The 19,575-nt window shown below is 41.3% G+C and overlaps 1 protein-coding gene across 3 annotated transcripts in view; it reads left to right on the forward strand.

Annotated features, from left to right (window-relative positions):
• The window catches only part of PTPDC1 (protein tyrosine phosphatase domain containing 1), a gene marked incomplete at its 5' end in the record, with an annotated part of 164,202 nt that overhangs the window by 118,017 nt on the left and 26,610 nt on the right, over positions 1-19,575 (forward strand). For all 3 annotated transcript variants that reach the window (XM_082266075.1, XM_082266074.1, XM_082266073.1), the window contains 4 exons: positions 773-891; positions 5,295-5,432; positions 10,723-11,957; positions 19,367-19,552. In XM_082266075.1, the coding sequence (XP_082122201.1) occupies positions 773-891; positions 5,295-5,432; positions 10,723-11,957; positions 19,367-19,552 (1,678 nt within the window). The remainder of the gene's footprint in view (positions 1-772; positions 892-5,294; positions 5,433-10,722; positions 11,958-19,366; positions 19,553-19,575) is intronic.

Genomic DNA, 19,575 nt, shown 5'->3' on the forward strand with positions numbered 1-19,575 from the left:
TAGATTCCCCGACAATCAGGGAAGAGCAGCGGCGATAGCGCGCGCCGCCCACAAGGGGAGGAGTCCAGCGACGTAGGTCTACATCGCTGGACGATAACGAGCCACATAGCAATGTGAGCAGACAGCAAGTGGTTAAGATTATGAGAATGAATACACTATTTAAGCATAATGGGGTTGCTTTACTAAAGTGCAAAATCTGGTGCAGCTGTGCATGGCAGCCAATCAGCTTCTAACTTCGGCTTGTTCATTTAAGCTTTGACAATAAAACCTGGAAGCTGATTGGTTTTTTTGCAGAGCTGCACCAGATATGTCACTCTCTGGTTTTAGTAAATCTCTCCCAATGTGTCATTTGTTCAAGTACATCACCTTTATGTGTAGGCACTGCTTCAGTGAAGGTCTAATGTTTGACTATTCAAATATGTTGAACAAGTCAGCAATTTCCATAGGGTCTACTTACTTTTTCACATGACTTTATATATATATATATATATATACAATTTATATACTATATACAGTGTGTGTGTGAGTGTGTGACACCAGCTGTCAAATATACAGTAAATGTGTCTTTTTTGAGCAGAGGACAGCAGTGGATGGGTGGTTGGTAAAGTTGGAGTTTTCCATGTTCCTGTGCTGTGGGAAGAAATTAAAAATGCAATAGCTATATTTCGTTGCCTAATTGGTTTGACACACATTTCATCTTGTACATAACGCTATAATGAAAATAGGGCAGACCTGGATATTAAATATTTCTTATTTACCTCTATTTCTGAAGCTGTGGAATAAAAACAGTAATTAACCTGCAACGTCCTGGGGAGCACGCAAGCTGCGGGAATTCTTTAGAGCAAGAAAGTGGGTTCACGTATCTTCCAGAGGCCTTTATGGAAGCTGAAAGTAAGTTCGATCCTGCTGTTTGTTCTCATTAATTATAAACAGCATCAATTTGTACTGCTGGGCACTGGGTTAAGGGGCCGTTGTGTAAGATCCAGCAGTCGGTAACAAAAGTCATTACTACATGTAATTGGAAAGTACACTCTCTCACTGTGGTGTCACAGATGTTCGAAAAACATTTCGACTTTTTTAAACAATGCCAATCTTGCTGTTATATTAACAATGTGCAAGCAGTATTCTGGCTTTGCTTAATTTATTTTTACTAATTGTATGAAATCATAGTGTGCATTTAAGATTTGCTGGCTGCAATGCACTTCATGTCCTAGAGTGATAATGTTCATTTGCTCTACTTTATCTATGGGGGGCTGCGTTGTCCCCTTAAGACAGAACCACAGATGATCTCACCCTCTCCTCTTTATAGTATGAGGAAGGTGTTCTCTAGTCCACAGAGATAGCTGGGAACAGAGTGCACAGGATGTTATCTGCTCACAAGATTTTTGGAAGAATAAACAAGTAATTTTTTGCACTTAGAGAACAGAAATAACAATTTTTCTCTTTGTGCTCTTGAGCCAGCCGGTCAAGCTTTAGGCTGGCCATACATGGATAGAAATTTGGCCGGTTCAGCAGGGTCCCGTTGAATTTCGATCTATATGTGGCCACTGTGGTTGATCAGAAGTCAATCACTCAAACATCTTCTGTTCAACCGCCCTATTGATATTTTCCCGTCCGATTAGTTCAGGCAATAGGCTGCAGTGCAGATCTGTGTATTCTGATAGCGGAGTAGACTCCTCAGTGTCAGAATGCAGACACACAGCAGGGAGGATTCTTCTGTCCATGTTGAATGTGTGGATGTGGGGATTTGGTCAGTTTTTTGGCCAACTTTGGGCTGGCCATACAAGGTTTGAATGTACCAAGTTGATGGATTGATTAACGTGGGTACAACCAGCCTGCCAGATTCTCTTGCGATTATCTCTAGCAGCTGCTATAGCCGCTAGCAATAATCACTGTCCTCTCCCCCCTGCTGGGAGCAGACAATTGCTCGGCAGATTGGATTCCCCTGTCAGCACTGCGCTGATGAGGCTATCGCGTGTACTTCTTTTCGCACCGTGTAAGGCCTGCCTAATTTCATATTTTTAAAGGCTTTCGGTTTTCTCTGTTGACATAAGAACTCAGCAGTAACTCATGCCTTATCAGGAGCCTCAGACCAATGTTCCAGTCAGACAAATGGTTCCTCACAGAAAGCAGCTCTGCTGTGTGTCTCTTTGCATAACCCAAAGTGCTCTGGGAATCCTTTGTCATGCCTAAAGTTTTATATACACCAGGGATAGACAACTTTGGCTGTAGTTAAACTACAAAGCCCAGCATGTCTTTGCCTCAGGGAGTCATGCCCATGAGTGTTAAGCCCCGTACACACGATCAGATTATCGAACGATCTTTCGTCTGTTTTTTGTGGCATGCTAGTCTGATGTGGAAAGTGAAGAGGTTATTTTCATACGAATTTTCCCGTATGACAGAATTCTACTTCAGAAGTGATGTCATGTGTCGGATTGCTTTGTATGTGTTCTTTCGTCTCCGAGGATGCCTAGTCTTGCTCTTAAGATTTTTTTCCGTCGAAATCTGTACTAATGAGACGAAAATCGGATGTTGATTTGACTGAAGACAAAAATTTTATAGCCTGCACATCAGGATTTTGTCAGCCGAAAAGTCGGAGTTGGCTGTCGAAAGCACCATACTAACAATCCGAAAATCGACAGATCGGTCGTCGGACAAATTTTCCCTACAGATTTTCTTATCATGTGTACGGGCCTTTAGAGTTCTCATGTGACTTTTCACCACAGCTGTAGGGTCGGGGTTGCTTTCCCCAATACACAGTACACTATATGGTGAATAGTTTGGAACGTCTCCCCATAACACTTACTATATTGCCAAAGTTATGTGAATACTTCCACAAATTATAGAGTTCAGGTGATTTCACTGAAGGATACTCTTGATGCTACAGCATACAGTACAAGGGCATTTTAGTTATGTGTGTGTTTACAACCTTGTGGCAACTGTTTGTTCTAGCATGACTGTGCCCCTGTGCACAAAGCCAGGTTAATAAAGACATGGTGCGGTGTTGAGAAACTTGGGAGGCCTACACAAAGTCCTGACCTTAACACTAATGAACACATTTGGGATAAATTGGAATGCAGTTTGTGAATGAGGTCTTCTCTTCCAACATCAGCACCTGAGCTCATAAATGCTTCTTTTGACTAAATGGGCACAAATTCTCAGACACTATCCAAAATCTTGTGGTAAGCCCTCCCAGAAGAGTGGAAGCTGGTATAGCCACAAAGGGGGATGATGGGAACTCCATATTCATGGACATGGTTTTGGAATCGGATATCCAACAAACTCATAGATGTGATGGTAAGTTGTCCACAAACTCATATTACTTTAGAACTGTCAAACTCATTATATACTCCTGGAGTAAAAATCTAACAACATATTATATATGGTATTAAGGTTTGATCAAATACTACAGACACAGATACTACATAACAAAAATAAGGCTTTTTGATGAACAAAAGTTCAACTTTAAAATAGAAAAAAAAGCAAACTGTAAACTCTATTGGCTGTAATGCCATTGTACATATTACCTAAATATATTACCAACAGTAAATATTAAGAAAAAATATATAAGAAAATCCTTTTTCTTATTTTTTTTTTCTTTCAGCAGCTCAGTAGATGCTGCCTACTTATTCTTATGTGGTAGTGCAGTGTTCATTTTGATGTCAAATTTTGATTTAGTTTTAGTCATAGTCTTTTGACTAAAATGCCATTTTAGTTTTATTCGTATTTTAGTCGACTAAAATCACCAGTACCAGTATTAATTTAGTCATGAAAATATTTTTGTTGACAAAATTAACACTGTTAGAGTGTATACTGTCTGTTAAAGTTGAACTAAAGGCAAAACTTTTTTTTTCATTTTGGATAGAGCAAGAGAGGGCTATAACCCTTGTCAGATTTTTTGTTTCTCCATCCGTGTCCCATTGCTTGAGATTTCCCTTCACTTCCAGTCCCATAGCCAAACAGGAAGTGAGATGAAATCCCTGCAAATTCAGGGAATTTATTTGGGATCCCCCAGTTTACTATAACTAGTGTCCCCATTGGAAGATTTCCCCTGTATTACATTTCTGGGGACAACCCAAAATTTGGGATTTTCTTTTACTTTCACTTGCAAAAAAAAAGTTTTGCCTATAGTTATAATATACATTTGGGAATTTGGAACCAAAAAGCAAAGGAAAGTGTTGCACACTCAGCATCATTTTTTCAGTAAATTACTGCAAAAAGAAAAATGTAACTTGGTGCTTCTTTATTATTGCACCATTAGAAAAATTGAGAAAAGTTAGGAAACAGTAAAAAGTTTCCATCTTCCTAAATTGTATACTGTTGAAATGTGGAATTGTTATATCACCAATTGATTGTTATATAAATTAATATTGATCTATCAAATGATTTATCATTGTTAGTAGTGATGGTGGTATAGACGTACAGTTTCAACAACTATTTCAAGCCACCAAAACTATTTACCAGGCTCCTACGAAAGTAAATTTTAAGAAATTCCGAAAAAACATGTTAAAGCAGAGTTCCACTGGTTTTTGTGTTTATTAAAAGTCAGCAGCTACAGAAAATGTAGCTGCTGACTTTTAATAAACACACACTCTCCTGTCCCACAGTCCAATGATACAGCTGGCGGGAGCCTTGGTTGTCTCCCTCTTCTCCCCGTGGTGCCGGCATCACTAATGTGGGCACCCGGCTGTGAGCATGCCCGAGTCACGCTGCGCATCCTGAGTGGACGGCAATCTTCTAGGACCTGTGAGGTGTCCCAGAAGATTGCAGGGAGGGAGGGGGAGAGGAGAACTTCCGCTCAAGCCACCTAGGCGGCTCAAGCGGAAGTGGGAGCGGGTACCTGTCAAAACTAGATACCCGCTCCCCTCCCCCCCAAAAAAAGTGACTTGCCAAATGTGGCATGTCAGGGGGTCAGGAGGCCTTAAAGCAAAAGTTCCACTTTTGAGTGGAATTCCACTTTAAGAGGTTGATTCTTCATTTATTTTGATTTCCCTGACAATTTAACCTTTTTATAAGCTTTTGTGTTGTCACCTAATCTTGCTGATGAATTGTTTCACAAGCCTTTTGTGATTAGATTTTCCACATCTGCTCCCCACTATAGGAACCCTACATAATGGTTTTGTATTAGTAATTACTAATTATTATGACAGTGAGCTGCATGCTATATTAAATAGATTATGATAAAACTCCTGTAGCAGCCTAGACGCAGTGAGTACAGTGCTTGTGACGCACCACCTTATGTGCAGAAGTCACTTATTTTTGGTTTAATGTAATAAAATACTCCTCTCTTTCAGTTTACTTTTACAATTTTGGATGGAAAGACTACGGTGTGGCTTCCCTGACCACAATTCTTGATATGGTGAAAGTTATGTCATTTGCCTTACAAGAAGGAAAAGTAGCAATTCACTGCCATGCCGGCCTAGGAAGGACAGGTAAGACAAGTTTAAAGAGACGTTATCTTTGAGCAAGTCCACAGACAATGGTAGTAAGTTCCATTGCTGTAATTATATTTTGAACATAATTCATACACTTGGGTGCAGTCAAGGCAACAATATAAAAGATTGTTAGGATGTTTGATTATACACACAGTGTTTAATGTGTAAGGCAGGGTAAAGCAAAACCCCACCAAAAAAAAATCTTTGGATCTTAGTTGTGTACTATATATACTATAAACGTATATCCTATGTTATGCCTAGAACTGCAAACATCCTCGTTTTGCACAGTTTAGATCCATTCTTCCTTAGAAATCATGGTAATGATGCTCATCTATCTAAAAGGTGACTACAGGGAATGGTAGATGCAGGAGTTCTGTTTCCCCCCCACACCTTCAGCCAGCATATTGGACAATAAAGAACAGGCTGCACATTGATATTATTATCCTCATGCTCTGTGTTCTTGTAAGCAGACTCACATCATTATGCTAAGCTATAAAATCCTTATTGCTTCAGAGTATTGACCTTTTGTCTTCCAATCTGAGTGCTGTTGTGCAGAAGTTTACAGGAGGTGAACATAAGGACAGAGCTAATTTATTAATACATTTAAGGCAGATTCACACATTATATGCCGTTAGATTGGTGTTTCTATAGATTTAGAAATACACCACTGCAAATATAGGGGAATAATTTGTACCCCTCTAAATTACAATTGTACCTTTGGTACAACTGTCCTTTAATTATTACCCCCAGCCCCCCACCCAACCCCCCCGGGTGCAGCCTACTTGCTTAAATATTTCGCTTCCTCCTCAATCCATTTGTATGGCCCTTTAAAGTGCCCAGTACAAATGTCTCTACTGGATCTTCCTCTTGGTGCTCATGTGCACCATGGCTTTATTTATTCCTATGGGTAAACTGTACTCATGGTGGCCTTCAGTGGTTCAGCTTGAGTACAGCTTACCCATAAGAATGTAGAGGGCCATGGTGTGCATACCCTTCAAGACCACACAGTAAAGATCACTGGATCGAGAAATAAGGTACATACAGTGCTCAGCATGAATGAGTACACCCCAACAGATTTGTCAGAAAACCTTTACTTTCCTTTCAGAACCAACATTTTCTTTGGGACACTATACTACAAAATACTCCCACAAATGCGGGCCATTGATTGCAATCAAGATTTGTTAATTGGCACACACAAAAAAGTATTTTTCCTAACAAATTCATTCAAGACCATGTTGCAAAAATGAATACACCCCAATGAAAGTCTTAGGAGCAAAGCTAAATTTTGGACAACAAAATCCTAATTAACAAGAATTCAGCTACAGGTGAGTCTAGTTATTTATTAAACAGGTGTCCAGTAGAAAGTTGAGTTTAAAAGGGCGTTACTTAACAAAGAATACCCTTTCCCATTTCATGCTGTCAGAAGTGGCATCACATGGAAGAGAAATGTCAGAAGGCCTGAAAAAGAAAATAATTTCTTTACACAAGAAAGGTGAAGGCTACAAGAAGATCAGCAAAGCTTTACTTATCAGTCAAACTAAAAACAGCTGGCGCACAACGGGCAATGAAAGTATTACCAGGGACTTTGCAAGTATCACTAAACACAACAACCAATACCGAATGGTTGTCAATAGAATTAAAGGACAATACATAAGTCCATATATAAAAGAGGTCCATAAGAAAGTCCATAAAGAAGTCCATAAAAAATCCCAAGGTGCACTCCTGAGGCAGCTCTAGTGACAAGTAGAAGATTGCTTGGAGCCAACTAGGGAGGAAACACAGGCGCCACTCTGAGTGCAGTAACTTGTGATTTATTGAATAAGATCAATGGAAAAAGGGGTACTCACAAATGAAATAAATATAAAAGCTCATGACAACACTCTGGTCGGATCAGGATGGCTGGAGCGGTAACGGTCGGCAGGCTGTTAGCGGTAGCTGGCCACTCTTCCTGGTCCCGGGGACACTCAAAAGCCGATCCGTCGTCACTTCCGGTAGCGTGATGACGTCAGGGCGCCGGCGACGCGTTCTCGGAGCATGCGCTCCTTCCTCAGGCCGATATCTATTACTTATCAGTCAGAATACTGTAGCAAAAGTGATACAAAAATTTAAGAAAGATTGAACTGCAACCATCTTACAGAGACGTCCACAGAAGTTAACACCTCAACAGAAGCGACTTCTGATGAGAAGAGTTAAAGAAAATTGCCATGCAAGTTCACTGCAGTTAGCTAAAGAAGTAGGAAACCAAAGTGGAGTGATTGTTTCCAGTGACACAATATGGCGTACACTGCAGAGGAATGGCATGCATGGGTGTCGTCCACGAAGGAAGCCTCTCCTAAAGCCCATGCACAAAATGCCTAGAATTTGCCAGGGACCATGCTGAAAAAGAAGAAGACTACTGGGACTACTGGCTTCAAAACTGTATGGCGTTGCAAAGGTGAGAAGTACAAAGAAAAATGCATGGTGTCTACACTGAAACATGGTAGTGGCAGTGTCCTTCTGTGGGGCTCCATGATTACTGCTGGTGTCAGGGAGCTGCATTTCATTGATGGTATCATGAATTCACAGATATACTGCTGTATATTAAAAGAGAAGATGCTACCATCACTCCGTGCCCTTGGTCGTCACGCAACGCACTTTTCCAACATGACAATGATCCAAAACACACATCTAAGGCCACTGTTGCATTTCTGAAGAAGAACAGGGTGAAGATGATTCAGTGGCCAAATATGTCTCCTGATCTAAACCCAATCTGACACCTCTAGGGAATTCTGGAGGGACAGGTTGAGCATCACTCTTCATCAGGCATCCAGGCTCTAAAAGAGGTCGTTCTTGAAGAATGGAAAAAGATAGATATTGCAATATGTCGCCAACTTGTTCATTCCATGCCTAGAAGACTTGGTGCTGTCCTTACAAATCATGGAGGTCATACAAAATACTAGATGTAGTAGTTTTTTTTGTTGGGTGTATTCATTTTTGCATCAACTAATTTGAGTAAAACTGAAGATTAACCTTACTTTCATGTAATGGAGCTAAACAAATGTTCTATAAAGCTTTCTTTTGTCAAAATTTTGTAAATTGTTCTTGTGTTCATTGAGATGTTAATTAAAATCGTACTTTTCAAAAGGGTCGTAACTCATTTATGCTAAGCGCTGTATTTGAACTGTTGGGCTGCACGCAGAGGGGTGAGGGGAACTAATGAAGGAACCATTGTATCAAAAATATAGTTATCCTTTAACTACTTGCACATACAGACAGGCTTGCCCTAAAATTAACAAGGTCTGCATTAGTCGTCTTCACCGGTGTCTGTTTATCAGTCATATCAATCTTTTCATCAGCTTTTATTCTAAAATAGTTTCATAAACGTTGCCAAGTGCTTTTCTTTTTACATAAGCGTTGGATGTACAGTATACTGTAATTAGGTATTTTTGTATCAGATAAACTGATCAACCAATAGGACTTTCTTCTCAACTTAATTCACCTGAACAGACCAGTATGATGCTCAGTAATAAAAAAAAAAAAAAATTTCTTGTTATTTTGCTGCTCATGTGTAATTTTGTTAATTTTGCTCATTCATATAGCACTGATAAGTTGCTGTAGCATTTTGCAAAAATATATTTTTTTTTTAGATTTTCAGTATTTTTATATGTACAAAAAAAAACAGTTAAGATTAAATACCACCAAAAGAAAGCTCTTATTTGTTACATGCATAGTTACATAGTAGTTGAGGTTAAATAAAGACAATAGTCACTCCAGTTCAACCTGTGTAGGTGTGTGTAAAATGATATGAATTTAATCTTTGTACAGTGTTGCATGACCGAGCAATTTCCAGTTAAAGTAGCACAGTGCTAAATAGCAAAAAATGCCCTGGTCATGAAAGGAGTTGAACCTTCTGGAGATCAAGTGGTTAAATAGTTCACATCAGTGCCTGTCCCAGAGAAGCTTACAGTCTGTAGTCCCTATTCAGTAGTACCAGCAGTGTGACTACATAAAAGCCGTGAAGAGTATAAGCACTCCAGTGCCCTTGGTGGGAGTTGGAATCTGAATCATAGAGCTGTGGGGAAAAAAATGCTAACTATTTAGCCACCTTGCTGCCCGACATAGCCATCTTACAATACCTATATACTCTCTTTGCTTTGCAGATATTCACTGTAACATAACAGGTTGAATATGTTTATGTACTCCTTTAACCACTTTACCACCGGAGGATTTTGCTGTCTTACGTATGGGCCACTTTTTGCGATTCGGCACTGTGCGAATTTAACTGACAATTGCGCGGTCATGCAACGCCGTACCCAAACGAAATTTACGTCCTTTTTTTCCCACAAACAGAGCTTTCTTTTGGTGGTATTTGATCATCTGTGCGATTTTTACTTTTTGCGCTATAAAAAAAAAATTTTTTTATATGAAACCCCCCCCAAAAATGTAAAAATCTAAATTTTTTTATCATTGTTGGCCAATTTGTTTTCTGCTACATATTTTTGGTAAAAAAAATCGCAATAAGCGTATTTTGATTGGTTTGTGCAAAAGTTATTGCGTTTACTAACTAAGGGAAAGATTTCTGTCATTTTTGGTGTTTTTTTTTTTTTTACGAGTAATGGCGGCGATCTGCGATTTTTTTTGCGGGACTGCGATATTGCGGCGGACAAATCGGACCCTTGACTGATATTTTTGACACTTTTGGGGGTACCAGTGACATTACTACAGTAATCAGTGCTATAAATATGCACTGTTACTGTAAAAATTACACTGGCAGGGAAGGGGTTAATTTTATTGGAGAGGGAGGGGTTAATGTATGCCTGGTGCTTACTGACATGTGTGGGGGGAGGTGACTGAGTGACACAGGGACAAATCGCAGGTTCAGCTATGCTGAACCCTGCAATCTGACCCTGCCTGTCACTTAGGAGTTCCGCCCGCTTTGTTTACACAAGCGGGCGGATCTCCACACTCGATTCCTCAACGATCGGGGAAGAGCGGCGGTGATGACCGCCGCTCCTCCCCTGGCCCGACTCCCGCTGCGACTGAATACAGCGGGAGCGAGCCTCCGGCGGCGCGCGTGCGCCGCCAAGGAAGGGGAGTGTCTGGCGACGTAGGTCTACGTCACCAGACGATAACGAACCACTTTGCCACAGTAGAGCTCTAGTGAGCAGCGGTCAAGTGGTTAATCTGTATTAAACCGTTCAACAAACAACTGTTCTGGTTAAGCAAGACATTTACCTAGAATTAATATTTTCGGTTACGTCTGGTATTTGGGCAAGCTTGTTATTAACATGCTTTTTTTTTTCCCTAGGGGTGCTAATTGCTTGTTATTTAATATATGCCACAAGAATGACTGCAGATCAAGCTATTTTGTTTGTCCGTGCAAAGAGACACAATGCTATTCAGACCAGAGTCCAACTCTTGTGTATCCGCGAGTTCTCTCAGTTTCTGAACCCTCTGCACAATGTGTTTGCTTGCTGTGACCCAAAAGCCCACGCCGTCACCTTATCACAGTACTTGATCCGCCAGCAGCACTTACTTCACGGGTACGAAGCTCGCCATCTCAAATATGTGCCAAAAATTGTCCACTTGGTTTGTAGAGTATTGATAAACCTAGTGGAAAACCGGCAGGTGGTGGAGAAGGAGATCGCAGATGTTCCAGATCTCTCTGCTGAGATCGAAAAGACTGTTTCTCAGTTTTCCCCTGAGCAACTTGATAAAGTTTTAGCTAGTGAAATTGAAACCGGAGATCCGTTAGCTCATTCTGTTACAACCCCAGCTTGTTATGTAGTTCATGATTCAGTATTAACCAGTGAACAGGAATTTGACCCCTTGTGGAAGAGGAGGAACGTAGAATGTCTTCAGCCATTGTCTCATCTAAAGAAGCGTTTAAGTTACAGTGACTCAGATCTAAAGAAGGCTGAAATTCTCCTGGAGCAAGGTGAAACCCCATGGACAGAGCCAGCAGAGATGTCCTTTTTGAGCAAAATCAATGCGCATATAAGGGTAAAGCACTGTTTTGAAAATCATGAGGTTGCGGACCTTATGCCTTCAGCACGGTCAAACAAAGAACCTTGTGGAAAAGCAGCTTTTTTTTTCTGGAGCCAGAGTAAAGCTGGTAGCATTGAAACTCCCAGAGATGGTTCCCCTCTATTTCACAGACTGAAGCTCCATAAAGAGATGCAGCGAAGTCGTACTTTTTCGTTAGGATATTCCTCACTAGCAGGCAGTGGCCAATCAGCTTTAGGAGACTCCGAATTTTTTATGTCAAGCATGACTCCTCGGGACACTACTGATTGTAATTGCACTGCTGAGGACAATAGAGTACAGGAAGATAACAGCATCTCTAAACCTCAGGACACTAACTGCACTTCATCCAAAGTGACTTTTTATCTAGAATGTAGTGAGACATCAGACGTTGTCCCACAGATTGCTCTGGAGTCTAAACTAAGCCTTGATGCCAGGCGCTTGCTGGCAGTTAAAGCTCTGGCATGTTTGATCAATGATGGGGCTGAAGAAGTTGAAGAAAAAGTAAACTTTTGGCAGGTAGGTATGCCTATTGTTATTGCATTTGAATCCTGTAGATGCAATAAATAATATTTTACCAGTTGCGCTAGAAAAAAACAAAATTGCTGAATACCTTTTCAGAATTGGTTTCTCATAGCCGATATCTTATTTTAAGAAGCCACTGACAGTGAAAACAGCAGTTGGTGGGTGTTTTAGATTGGTAGGATGTTTCTTGCTTGTGAATTTGGGAAGAGTTGGTAGTGCTGTTTTTGGATATTGGGATATTGAGCTGTCTTTTTTTGCTTTCTGTGTCTACTAATCACTATTAGCTAAGTGTCACCCCATATAATTTACTGCATCCATTTTGCACATGGCCATTCTAAAGTGATATTCTAAGACAGTGGTTCTTAGCCTTGTTGGAGGTACTGAACCCCACCAGTTTCATATGCGCATTCACCGAACCCTTCATAATTGGAAAAATAAGATATGATCTTTTTCAAATTCAAAGCATATTTATATATATTTATATATATATTTAGGTATATATTTAGGTATATATTTATACATAGGTGCACAAAATGAACAAAACCATTAAAGAACAATACCACTAAAACATGATTTTCACACAAAAACATAATAATGGAATATTTACTGCAAATCAGTGTGACTTCTGCTGTTGTCTTTCAGAGACTGCCTCACCGAACCCCTGGGGTTCGATCGAACCCAGGTTAAGAACCACTGTTCTAAGATATTGCATGACAATGTCAGTAAATCTATCATACCTAAAGATTTCCCATCAAGTCATTGTGTTGCAGTGGTAACAGGATTAAAGTAGACCCGTGCATTGACCATACAGGACAAAGCCACAGGTTTGCTTTAATACCCCTCTTCTCAACAGCACACACTAGCCTTACCTTTGCTCCAACCCTGCTTAGTTCAGCTATTAAAGACGAAGAAATAAAAGCCTAACTCCATGTATTAGTGAACTTTAAATCGTTTTTTTGGACCAGGCTGCTTTAGACAAACTATTTCCTTCATTAATACATGCATCGGCTGTGAGCACTGTAAAAACTGTATGTAGCCTAAGCTACATACAGTATACAGCGATGTGTTTCAGGAGCAGTATGGTGACTTCCTGTCCCGTTCCTGGAACAAAATTGAGTCAGACTGAGAGCTACTTAACCATTCACAGGGAGCTTTGTAGTTTCTGAATGAATACAAAGCTTCCTCTGACTGGCTGAGGTTGAGACTGTGACATCATCCTCCCACCTCTGAGCCAATCTGAGGAAGCTTTGTACTCATTCAGAAAATACAAAGCTTCTTGTGAATGGCAGAGCAGTGCTCAGCCTGACTTGATTTTGTTCCAGGAGTGGGATTGGAAATCCCTGTTCTGCTGCTTTGACATAGTGCTGTACACTGTATATAACTGAGGCTACATACAGTACATACAGCACTAACAGCCGATGTCAAATAGTGAAGAAAATAGTTTGTTGAGATCAGCTTGGTCCAAACAAACTATTTAAAGTTCACTAAAACATAACTAGCACTATTGGATATGCTAACTGGTCATACACTAGTACAATACCATTTGAAAATGTTCTTGTTAAGAACGATTATTTCATTTTCTATTAGTCAGTGCAGCAGTCGCCAACCTCCCTGGGATCAGGGACCAGCCTTGCAACCTCTCCACAGACTGGGGGGGGGGATATTTTGTGTTGCAGCCTGTCCCCTCACAGGTATGGGGGGTCCTTTGTTGTAGTGGGTTCAATTGATGGTATTATAGAACGGTGTCTTTGTAGGTCTGTTCTAAGACAGTACACCCGTTCAGATTATGTATGAAAATGTCTTGCTGCATCGTTTTATCTCTGTAAAACTTTTGACCCCCACTAGGTCAATTCGCAGTTACTTTCTTTTCATTTCACAAAATCAAATTAGAACTGCCGACCAACTTTACATTCCACACTACCCACTGACATAGAATACAGCTCTTTTGTCTACACTTTCAATTGAGTCATCATACTTTTTGCCATTTACAGCTGAATTCTGGGAGAAAAAAAAACCTTGGCCAAATGCATGTTCATGCCTAGAATATCAGTAATAGAGACTTTTTTTTTAACCTTGTTACGATGCTGCAGGCTCCCTCAGCTCACTATAAGACAAGCAGCCGCAGCTTTTTCTCTAACCACAGCAGCTGCAGATAACAGCCCTGCATTGCTGCACAGCAGGGCCCCCGCCACATACTCAACAATAGGCAGAGCCTAGGCCGCCAATATGGATCAAGCTCCACCGCTGCCCACCCCCTGCCACGCGACCCAGCCCTCAACAGGCCACAGACTGGCACCAGCCCGCAGCCTGGGTGTTGGGGACTCTTGGGTTAGTGGGGTCAAACCACCAGCGAGGGTAAAATTCGAAGAAGCAGGATTCATTTCTAACGAATTCATTTCTTACTAAACAAATGTGGTTTTAGTTTGGGAAAAACCCTTCAGTCCAAAATTTAATGAAGGAAAACATTTATTTGAAGTACTTCCCAATGACATTCTTCAAGTCTTTAAATAAACTAATGAAAACCTTCGTACAAATGCTTACATGAACATTTGTCTAAAAATCTACTAGTGTATGGCCAGTTTTTCTCCACTTTCTCTCATGTGGCATGGTTGGTGTTTGCTGACTAGCTTAGCACTGTCACAGGAGGATCATGACAGGAAAAAAGAGTTTGTTGGGCGCTTGTGCTGGGAGGTATGTCCCCTATTCAAAAAGTCTTGATGGGAGAAGACAATTGGGGCATAGACTGGACTTCAGCGATGCATAATAACACTATGCTGGTACCCAGGGCAGCTCTGACAGGTGAAGTGAATCCCGCTGACAAATGGAAGAAGAAATAGGCGCCACTGAGTGTAGCAAGTTAACTTTATTGTGCAAAAATGAACATGAACTCACATGTAATAACATGATAGCCGGTCTCCTTCGGGCACTTCCTGGTGTGTAGCGCTTCCATCTTTTGGCCGACCAGAAGCCGGGAGATGACGCGGCAAAGGAAGGACCAATGAAAAGAACAGGATGGAACTGAGGCAGCGGTGAACCACAAACATCACGGATGGACAGCACGGACGTGATGACATAACGCGTTTCGGAGCATGCGCACCACGCTCCTTCATCAGATGTATCATATATATACGTCTGATGAAGGAGCGTTGTGCGCATGCTCCGAAATGCCTTACGTCATGACGTCCGTGCGGTCCATCCGTGAGGTTTTGCCGTTCACCGCCGCCTCAGTTCCATCCTGTTCCTTTCATTGGTCCTTCCTTTGCCAAGTCATCTCCCGGCTGCTGGTCGGCCAGAAGATGGAAGCGCTACACACCAGGAATTGCCCGGAGGACACGCACCGGCTTTCATGTTATTACATGTGAGTTTATGTTCATTTTTGCACAATAAAGTTAACTTGCTACACTCAGCAGCCCCTAATTCATATTCCACAGGAGGATCAGGAGACAGCATTGTATAATCCTGGAGCTTACACTCGGAGCTTGCACAGGGCTACTTTCCTTGAAATATGTATTTGTAAACTGCCATACCTGCCAGGAATGTGCTATTGCATCTTTCAGTTCTCCAATCCAGACCATTCATTTACTGTGCTTGCGCCTTCACATCATTAAGCGCCATTTTTAGACTCTCAGTACTGTGCAGTGCTGTCCATAATGACTGCATTATAGTGCTGCCCCTGAATGCAGAAATATAGAGGATTATAGGCGACTTGTAAAACAACAGATTGAGGCAATGTTGAAGAATATACAAAGGTATTCTTTTAGTGAATATGTAACTTGATAATTTTTAAGTATTTATATCTGCCTAGGCAAGCAAATATAATTATTTAAGAATTAGTGCCGGTTCACACTGTTCCGACTTGACTTGGTCGCCTGACAAGTAGCGGACCATGCTGTGCAATTGGAACCGTTCTAATAGGAGCGACTCAAGTCGCTCCGACTTAGAAAAAGGTTCCTGCACTACTTCGGGGCGACATCGGAGCAACTTGCATTGACTTCCATTATGTGAAGTCGTTGCAAGCCGCGCCGAAGTCGTGGTGCACGGGCGACGGCATAACTCGCCCGAAGTCGTGTCGCCCTAGTGTGAACCGACACTTAGGCCTCTTGCACGCTGCTACCAAAATACTGAGCATTTTCAGGCATACAGGCGTTTTGTTTTTTTTTACTGATCTAAACGCAGCCCATTGTTTTCAACGTGACTGTACACATAAACTTGTGCCGTGCAGTGTTAATTTTGGCAGAAAATTTTGATTTAGTTTTAATCATAATCTTTTGAGTAAAATGCAATTTTAGTTTTAGTCGTATTTTAGTCTTTTGACTAAAATGTTATTTAAGTTTTAGTTGTATTTTATACAGTATGTATTATGTTATGAGTCACGCGCTGTCCAAGGAAATGTCTAGATTAAATAAACACTTCCTAGATGCTGCATGTACCGTTACTGAAAACCATGCAGTAAAGGAACTTGTAATGAGGGCTGGGGGGTACAGCACTTCTGGGAAGTGATGAAACTAAAATTGAATATTAAAGTGGAACTCCAATAGGAGTGTAATAAATGTGAAAAAAATTAAATTAAACTGCGTATCTCATTTATGTATCAGTGTACCTTGTGTAAAGTGCATAAGTGGATTCAATAATTAGAGTGGATCATATAATAAAACAACGTCTGATATAACGTGCAAAAAAAATAGATAAATAGATAAAAGATATACACAATCTTATCTCAATAAATACAATATAAAATCGATATAATCAATAAATAAAGTGCTCAGTGCAATCCATAATCTATTAATTCCAATATCAAGTGTAAAACCAATTAAGTGACAGGTAAAGTGTTAAGTGCAGTAAACAGTGATGTGCATATTCTCACACAGTCCTTTTCAAATACTGCAGGTGACTCAAACAGTTCAAAGGTGGGAAAAAGGGATGTACTCCAATGATGTGTCCAGATAGAGGTAATAGCATATAGGGTTTTTGCCCTCCACCTCAAACAGTGTAGAAAGTAGGGGGGTGCTTCTTCACTTTTGTGCCCCTATAGGTGTACTAATCTCTCACCTCCAAATATCTCATTATACGCCTTATAAGCTCTGACCCGGGTTCCTCTCCACTCCTTCCCTGTTTGCCAATGGATAGTGGTGCCTCGGATGGATCGGCTTTCAAAACTTTCCCAATGGCCAACGACTCTCGAAAGTAAAGTGCTCACAATAGTGCAATATTGCCTTATATATTCAATTTTATTGAAATAGATTAAAAAGACTTACATTTGTCTTTAAAAAAAGCGCCTTGTGTTAACAAACAAAGAGGATCGCGGTCCTCACTTCCGCGTTCGTACGTCACTTCCGGTAGCAGCCCTACGCGTTACGCCACTTCCGCTCACGTGGCATCTTCAGGGGATCCACTCTGGCCCCGCGCTGAGCTGTCAGTGGTGGCTTCAGCGTGGAGGCGGGTGCAGGAGAGGCATCCGACAACGGAAGCCCCATAGTAAGTCTATGGGTGACGTCACTTCCCATTCATTTCACAGCCGTTGTTGGTCCTCTCCTGCATAAAGCTTCCGTTACTGGAGACCGGACCGAATCGGGTGTAGAAAAGGTAAGTACAGTGATTTTTGCTTTACAGGGTTAGATAGAATAGTCTTAGAATGTGGCAAAGAGCAGGTTTAGCGTTAGTTTAACTCATTTTTTTTGTGGTATTTACCTCACTACTTTAACAAATGTGCAGTATTTACCTCACATTCGATATTTTCCTTTGATATTTTAATTTGACTCTTTTATTATCTCGAGCGATATTTCTGAAAAATGAGTCACGTGACCTTCATTTTAGATGTGGTAACCTTTAGTGAATTGACCCGATTGATACTTCATGTCATGGCCTCCAGCAAGAACAGTGAGTAGCACAGTAGTAACATCACTAAGGGGTCCATTCACTACAAGTTAAATAACGGCAAATAAAATGTGGTAAAATACCGTATGCGGTAAACCAGTTGTGAAAGTTCAATTCACTAAGAATTTACGTTAAATATCGAATGCGGTATTTGTTAGATTTAGCAAAAATTACCGGCAATTTAGCAGTAATTTACGGCATTGAGCTGGTTGCTAAGGAGTGGACAGGGATTTGTCAAAAACAGCCTGGGGGTTGGGGGACCCCCAGGCTGTTCTTTTACAAATGGCTGGTTGCTAAGCAGCGGGCTATGAAGCCAGCCATTGCGTCCTTAATAACCAATGACTTATCAGCTGTCAGCAGGCTTCCCCGCTAACAGCTGATTGTAAAAAATAAAAAGCAGAGAGTTAAAAAGCATGAGAGCATTTTTCTACCTATTTATTGTCTTGTATCACTTATGTATTTAATCCTGTGCTTGGTGACATTTGTACCCTTATCTGGGCAAACAGCATGGCAGGTCAGGAAAGGGGGGGCGAGTTAGTGCCCCCCCCCTCCCAAACCATACCAGGCCACATCCCCCCACCCCAAAGCACAGGGTGGGGGCTTATCGGAATCTGGATGCCCCCTTTCACAAGGGGGCCCCCAGATCCTGCTCCCCCCCCCATGTGAATGAGTATGGGGTACAAAAAGTAAGAAAAACCCTGAGACAGTTTTTGACAAATCTTTTATTAAAAAATAAAAAAAACCTTGTCCCCCCGATGTAAGTCAATCAAGATGCCCGCCAAACCGCTGGAACCCAAAAAGTAAGAGCTTCGCTCCTGAGCATGGCTGGCCGCCGAATACCTCCTTCACCGTTTAACAGTTCTTATATAGGTAAGGGCGGGGCCACCTGGTGATGTCACCTGGTGGCCCTGCCCCCCTCGTGACCTCACAGACCGGTGCATCTATATCTCACTCCAAATATTTTGGAACAGGCAGAATAAAACCTTAGATCTCACACTGCAGTTATAGCTTTCAGGCTGTAGGCACAGGAGTGCCTAGGCCCACCCATATACCAGGAAGTGCATGTTTCCGGGTGTTGCTTGGGCAGTATTAACACCACAGCACATGGCTGGAGATGCAGAAAAATGACACACCCAGAAGTGTAAGATGACAAATATTTTTCCACTCTTCAAGAGAGCAAAAAACTGAGGCACAGGCAGCGGGACAAGTATTAATACTCTTCTTTTGCAGGGTGTTTTTTAATTTAATGACTTTAATACAAGTCCTCACTGAACTTGCAGGTGCAAGCAACATGGAGCAATTCATCCTTAAATCTCACAGCAGAAGCATTGAAGTCAAACAAGTTTCCTGGAAGCTCAGCTCACTCTTATCCCCCTCCCAGCAGTGATTTAGCATTTTTTTCAATTGGTATTGTAAAAATAGAGCAGAAGCTTTGGGGGGGGGGCACGGGGGAGTTAAAAAAAAAACCTGTAAGGTGTCAGTCCTTTGAGTGAATTTATTAAGTTATTGATTTTTTTTTTAACCATTAGAAAGAGCTAAACTCCCGTGAAGCAGCATGGGATCGGATTTGCACAGAGAGGAATCCCTCTGTATTCAGTCATTTAATGTGGTCCTGGCTTGAACAGCTGAAAGAACCTGCTATCACAAAAGAGGATGTTCATTTGTTAGCAAGTTACGGCAGTGATCTGGAGAGCGCCCTCTTTCTGCTTGAAAAGGTAAATGCAACAAAACCTGTCTA

The sequence above is a fragment of the Pelophylax lessonae genome, assembly GCF_965119305.1.
Source record: "Pelophylax lessonae genome assembly, chromosome: 8".
Taxonomy (NCBI): Eukaryota; Metazoa; Chordata; class Amphibia; order Anura; family Ranidae; genus Pelophylax; species Pelophylax lessonae.